Consider the following 6,247-nt stretch of genomic DNA (forward strand, 5'->3'; position numbering starts at 1 on the left):
TGGTCCTACACCTGAATCCCCTGCCTGGTCCTACACCTGAATCCCCTGCCTGGTCCTATATCTGAATCCCCTGCCTGGTCCTACATCTGAATCCCCTGCCTGGTCCTACATCTGAATCCCCTGCCTGGTCCTTTCCCTAGCTCTAACAGAAGGTTCTAAGTCTATGAACCTACTCTGGGGGTTCCATGAACCCCCTACAACCACATGCAAATTTTGTGAGGGCAGAAGAAAGACCAGCGGGAGGAACATTGCCTCGGCAGAGACCAACGAACTGGGATTCCAACCCTGGCTCCACCACTTCTAGTTGTGCAACATCTGGGCAAGTCATTGTGCCTCTCTGAGCCTGTTTCCTCATCTGTGAAATGGGGACGATTCTCATCCTCCAACAGAGGGCCAGTGTGACATGGCTAATAGACAGAAGGTGCTCAGGCATTGTTAGCATCCTTCTGACTTTCCCTCTTTGGCTCATGCGTGCATCGTGGGTGGCTTGGAGGTTCGTTTAGAAAGGTCTCTGGGCTGCTCCCCAGGTTCACAGAATCTAGGGTAACACTATGCTGCCCTGCGCCTTAGGAGGAAAGGACCCGGCCTCCAGGTGTCATTTCTGAAGCCAGAGTGAGTGATACTTGAGAGGTCATGCCACCAGGAAGAACTTAAGCAGGGGAGGAATCTCTGCTCTGTTTCAGCTCACTGCAGGGGTGTGGGAAGGGGGGCATGGAGCCCTGGTTTTAGAGGGCCCTGGTTTTGAGCGTTTGGAGGCCCACTAGTGGTCTGAGCCTCCAGGTCTTCAGATCTTCCCTCCTGGGAGGTCTCTCGGGAGGTCTCCAGAGACGCCTCCGACACTCCGTCAACGCTGCTCAGCAAGTCCTCAAACTCCCAGTGGTCGCTGTTGCGCACAGCAGCCTCCAGGGCCTTCTGGCGTCGGTAGAAGTGGGAGAACTTGTTGAAGATGATGGTGATGGGGAGCGCCACCACCAGGATGCCCCCGAGGATGCAGCCCGACGCTGCCAGCTTGCCAGCCACTGTCACCGGCACCACATCCCCATAGCCCACGGTGGTCATGCTCACCGTGCCCCACCACCAGCAGGCCGGGATGGTGTCAAAGCCCACATCCTCCTCCTTCTCGGCTGTGTAGGCCACGCAGGAGAACACAGACACACCCACGGCCAGGTACAGCAGCAAGATGCCCACCTCACGGTAGCTGTGCTGGAAGAGAATGCAGGAAGTCAGAGTTGGTGAACTTACAGACCTGGCATTGGGCATATGGGGAAACTGAGGCCCAGAGAGTAGAAGGGGCAGGTCCAATGTCACAGAGCAAAGTGGAGCTGGTGCCAACACCCAGGTGCCCTGCCTGCACACTAAGGTCGTTCAACTACAGTAGCCAGCAAATCGCCCTGAGACTGAACACAGGCCTGATTTCTGTTGTCCAAAGTGCCTGCCTGCTAAACCATGGCTGTTTCTTCTAATGCAGGGGACACTGGTGGTGCCAGCCAGTTAATGGAAAGCTGGTGATGTTTACACTGTTGCAGAACCAAGAGAGAACCGCAGTTTATATTCCACAATGTAAAGAGTTGGTTTCATGTCCTTTTGACTGGTCTATCCCATTTCTGATAAGTACAAAAGTATTTTCTGCCTCTCAAGGAAGCTAAGAGGATATATAAGTTGCCTGGACCACCCATTGAATGCACTTGCTTATGGGTATGTATATCTGTTCTGCCCCCAAGGCCAAGCCTTATGGCACTGATTCTCGAATAGGGCAGTTCTGTCTCCCAAGGGACACGTGGCAATGTCTAGAGACATTTTTGGTCGTCACAGCTGGGAGAGGTGTGCTACTGGCGTCTAGTGGGTAGAGGCCAGAGACGCTGCTTAATCACCCTACAATGCACAGGACAGCACCCCGCAACCCAACAAAGAATTATCTGGCCTCAAACGTCAGTAGTGCTGAGGCTGAGAACCCCTAGTCTGGAACAGGGCCTCCCAAACTATAAGGTGCAGAGAAATCATGTAGGGGGTACTAACTGAGTAGGTCTGGGGTAGGGCCACAGATTTTGCAAGCTCCCAGGTAATTAGAAAGCTGCTGCTGGCCAGGGGCCTGGCTTTGAGTAGCAAGGCTCTCATCCAAAGTCTCACACCCGTGCCTTGGACGCTGCAGCTTTGATCAGCAGTCTTCTTTCCTGCAGAAAAAGCTATAGCAGCGTCAGGCCCTGGCTCCCTGCATGGTGGAGGCAAGGCAGAGTTCTAGGGCGGACTGTCCCTGGAGAAATGCTCAGTTCAGGGGTCTGGCTAATGGAATTCCCTCTACCTGCCCTAGCAGTGTGCCCAGGTCACCCTGCCTGCACCCAGCATCCTGGCTGCCCTGCCGTGAGAGCATGCAAAAGGCTTTCCTAAGCCACGGGTGGAAGGGGTCTTTCAGCACCTTTTAGGGATTCTTAACAGGGTTGCATGGAGCTTTAGGAGAAAGCAGTGCTAGGGTCAGGACCAGGTGGATTCTTCTCTGGGCTGTACCACTTATTTGCTGAGGAACCTCTGACAAGTCCTGTCACCTCTTGGAGCCTCAGTTTCCACATCTGCAAAGTAGTCACAAAAATACTTGCCCCTGTTTAAACCTCTCACAGGATCCCCTATTCCCGCGGGAAAAAGTCCAAAACTGCAGGCCAAGAATTGACGACCCTTCAGTACCCTGCCCCACTCACCTCTCCACCCTCCTCAGTGGGCACACCCTTCCCTCCATGTCCCCCTCCCAGCATCATCCTTTTCCCTCTCCAGGCCTTCTTCCAAGCTGTTCACGTTGCCTCCCTCCCAAAACCGGGCTAATTTCACCCCCTTGAGGGTAAGCTTGCCAGGGCAGTGATTCAGCCCCAGTGCAGGCCCTGACACGGAGCGGGTGCTCAACAAATTGCAACCAGGCTTTAAAAAGGCAAAAAAACCCTCCAACCTCAGCTTCTTTATCTACGGGAAGGGAATAAATAATAGCATCTTCCTGAGGATGAAATCGATAATGGATATGAAATCGGCACAGAGTTAGCAGTCAGTAAGTGTTGGTTCTGGGGCTATTGCTAGACTTAGCCTATGAAGGGTGACCTATGATACCCGTGCTCCCTGATAATGCCAGCACTGATAAGGCTCAGCAGAGAAGCCAGTGAACATCCTGCTTGGCATATTTTTGTGATGTTTGACAGACAGATCCAAAGTAACCTTTGTCTTGTTTTTGTTATTGTTGTTTGTTTGTTTTTGTCTTTTGGTTTGGTTTTGGAAAGAAAGACAAGCAAAGCTCTGCCTCGGTTTTCCGTTTCTCTTCTGGGAAACGGATAACAGAAAGACCCTTCTTACAGGGCTATTGGGAAGGTAGGACTGGACGTGAAATGCACACCTGGTGTCTAGCCCCGTGTGTCTGGACACCACAGGCTTGGAAGTTCCCCTGCTAACCTGCCCCATGGTTACACCCGCCTCCCCGAAACCCCTAACCCTACCTTGAGCGTTGCACCCAGCGAGCGCAGCCCAGTGGAGTGGCGCGCCAACTTGAGCACGCGGAAGATGCGCATGAGACGGAACACCTGCACCACCTTGCCCAGGTCGCCCAGCTCCTCGCCACCCGCTCCGCCCCGGTCTCGGAGTGCCACGCCAGCCAGCAGCGTGAGATAGAAGGGCAGCACGGACACGATGTCGATGAGGTTGAGCGGGTGGCAGAAGAAGGTGCGCGTGCTGGGCGCCAGCAGGAGGCGCGACGACACCTCGAAGCTGAACCAGGCGATGCAGAAGTACTCGAGGTGCCGCAGCACCGGGTCGTCGCGCAGGCCTTCCGCCCTGCGGCCCGCAGCCACCGCGGCCACGGCGGCCGCTGCCTCGCGGGCCTGGTACTCGGGCAGGCTGTGAATGCACATGGCGGCGATGGAGGCGAGCACCACGCCGATGGAGACGCAGCTGAAGAGCTTGCTGGGCAGCGAGTAGCCCGGGTTCTCCATGGTGAGCCAGAGGCGGCGGCGCAGGCGGCCGCAGCGCACCGCCCGGTAGTACGCCAGCTCTCGCTGCACGTCAGAGATCTCTTCGGGGCACGGGTCCACGCTGCTCAGCGTGTCGCTGTCCTCGTCCCAGACGCGCGGTCGTGCCACGCGCCGCTCCAGGTAGCGCGCACGGCAGCACGAGGCCAGCGCGCTCTCGCCCAGGCCCCAGTAGTCGGCCTCCTGGCCGAAGGCGAAGACGCACTGCTCGTCGAGCACGTGCAGGCGGCCGGTGCGGTAGAAGTGCAGCAGGCTCAGGAAGAAGCCCGGGTGCCGATCGAAGTAGAACTCGCGCGCCGCCGCATCGTAGTCGTCGCACAGGCGTCGCGCCTGCTCCTCCGACGCCGCGGCCTGCAGGCGGCCCAGCCGCGTGCCCGGGAAGCGCGCCAGGGCGCGGGCGCTCAGCCGCCGCCGCACGCCGCCCACGTTCACGCGCAGCGCCTCGTCGCTTCGCCGCCAGGGGACCCGGGCTCCGGGCCCCGGGCACTCGCTCACCATGGCTGCCTCGCGCTGGCCTGCGGACAGGGGGATGGGCACGCTGAAGGGGGCGTTCCCGGACTGGCTCCCTTCCACGAAGACCAGGTCTAAATCCCCTCCCTGCTCCATCCCCAGCCAGGGGCGTTGGAGGCTCTACGTGAAGCGTCTGGTACTCCGTAGGCACACAGTGTCAAGTGCCCTCTGGACTCAAGAGTCAAGCTTGGGTTTGAATATCCCTCACTCCCCACTCCCCCACTGGGGTCCTTGGCCAAATCACTGAGAACTCCCTCCACCCCTTCATTTTCATAAAGTGGATGCTGAGACGTCCCTTGGAGGATTATGAAAGCTGTAGAACGGCAGGATGTCCTGACACCCGGTGGCTGCTCATTCAGGACGTCTCCTTGCCCATACTGGGATTTTCGCATACCAGAGGCTTCCTATGGGATCGTGCTCAAGCCAGCACTCTGAAGCTCAGTTTTCTCCTCTGCGCAGGTGGGATAGTAAGCATTACTATCTAGGGTCGTTGAGAGAATCAGTTTAGACCAGAAGTTCTTAAGGTGTGTTCCCTGGACGAGCAGCTTCACCATCACCCGGGAGTTTGTCAGAGATGCAGCGTACTCTCAGTCTGCTCTGGACTTGCTGAATCAGAAATGCAGGGGATGCGGTCCAGCAGTCTGCGTTTCAACAAGCTTGGAGGGTGATTCCCATGCATGGTCAAGATGGAGAGCCATTCGCTTAGACTATTTAAAGCATCTGTAGGGTCAGCCTGATTGAATTTTGGCGCTCTTGTGTGACCATAGCAAGTCATGTCACCTCTCTGAGCTTCTGTCAAATGGAGCTAAAAATATCCACCTCCAAGTGTGGTTAGAAAGATTAAATGACCTTTAGCAGGCCTGGCTCCCAGAAGGGGTGTAGTAAATCATCCACCTGTTTGTCTCCTGGAGTCAGGCAAACCTGGGTTTATAGCCACCCTTGATGCATCTGGAGCCTTGAGGAAGATGCTTTTCTCTAGGTCTCAATTTCTGGCACGATGCACAATTCACAATGCGGACAATAGCACCGGCTCCCAAGGAAGGCTGGAGGATTAAGGTAGGTTATGGAAGTGCTCGGCCTTAGTGGATGCTCAGGAAATGTTAGATCCTTCCACTGCTTACTGTCTCCAATTTCTGCTGGAACTGAGGGCTAGTGACTCACCTCCTGACCCTCAGAAATCTCATCTGTGCTGTGGGTTCAGTAATGCCTGCTTCCCTTGGGTGGACGGGGCACTGAGTGTGTATCAAGCAGCTGGCCCAGTGCCTGGCAGGGAGCGGGCAGGGTGCCCTTCACTTACCCTGGGCTTGGTGTTTAAGGGGGTCAGGCTTTCGTCCTTAGCTCTGTCACTTGTGTGACCTCTGGGCAGTCTCCTCCAGCTCTGGGTTTTAGCTCCCTTATCTACAGAATGGGGATAGCAGCACTTCTGGTGAAGGGTTATTGTGAGTATGTGTGCAAAGCCCCCAGAACACAATGGGTGCTCAATAAATGTCAACCCCTTGCACTTCCCTCATCAGACATAGGCTCAGATTTTGAGTCTCTGCCACTTACTAACTGTTGACCTTGAGCAGAATCATGCCCCTCTCTGAACTTCGGTTTCCTCATCTGTAAACTGGGGAACATCATACTTTCCATAAGAGGTTTTGAGGATTAAATGAGGTAAATTGTTTATCGGCAGCACAGTCCCTGGCACATAATTTGTGCACAATAAATACATATGTGATGCAGCTCCACGCCTTCCCCCC

General features: G+C 55.6%; 1 protein-coding gene across 1 annotated transcript; it reads right to left on the reverse strand.

Moving 5' to 3' along the window:
• Positions 1–684: 684 nt before the first annotated feature.
• On the reverse strand, positions 685–5,059 carry KCNS1 (potassium voltage-gated channel modifier subfamily S member 1). Its single transcript, XM_007464804.1, has 3 exons — positions 4,984–5,059; positions 3,468–4,510; positions 685–1,203 (listed from the first exon to the last, which is right to left on the reverse strand). Exons 1-3 carry the CDS (start codon positions 5,057–5,059, stop codon positions 685–687), a joined length of 1,638 nt encoding a protein of 545 aa, XP_007464866.1.
• Positions 5,060–6,247: the final 1,188 nt, after the last annotated feature.

This window comes from Lipotes vexillifer, unplaced genomic scaffold, assembly GCF_000442215.2.
Source record: "Lipotes vexillifer unplaced genomic scaffold, Lipotes_vexillifer_v1.1 scaffold53, whole genome shotgun sequence".
Taxonomy (NCBI): domain Eukaryota; kingdom Metazoa; phylum Chordata; class Mammalia; order Artiodactyla; family Lipotidae; genus Lipotes; species Lipotes vexillifer.

Excerpts from the sequence above, each read along its gene's own strand:
- KCNS1 (XM_007464804.1), bottom strand. The coding sequence starts at position 5,059 with ATGGTGAAGCTGCTCGTCCAGGGAACACACCTTAAGAACTTCTGGTCT. Across the intron at positions 4,511-4,983 it reads TCTCTCAACGACCCTAGATA|GCCAGCGCGAGGCAGCCATG; the intron begins GTAATGCTTACT and ends CCCTGTCCGCAG. Across the intron at positions 1,204-3,467 it reads CGCTGGGTGCAACGCTCAAG|CACAGCTACCGTGAGGTGGG; the intron begins GTAGGGTTAGGG and ends ATTCTCTTCCAG.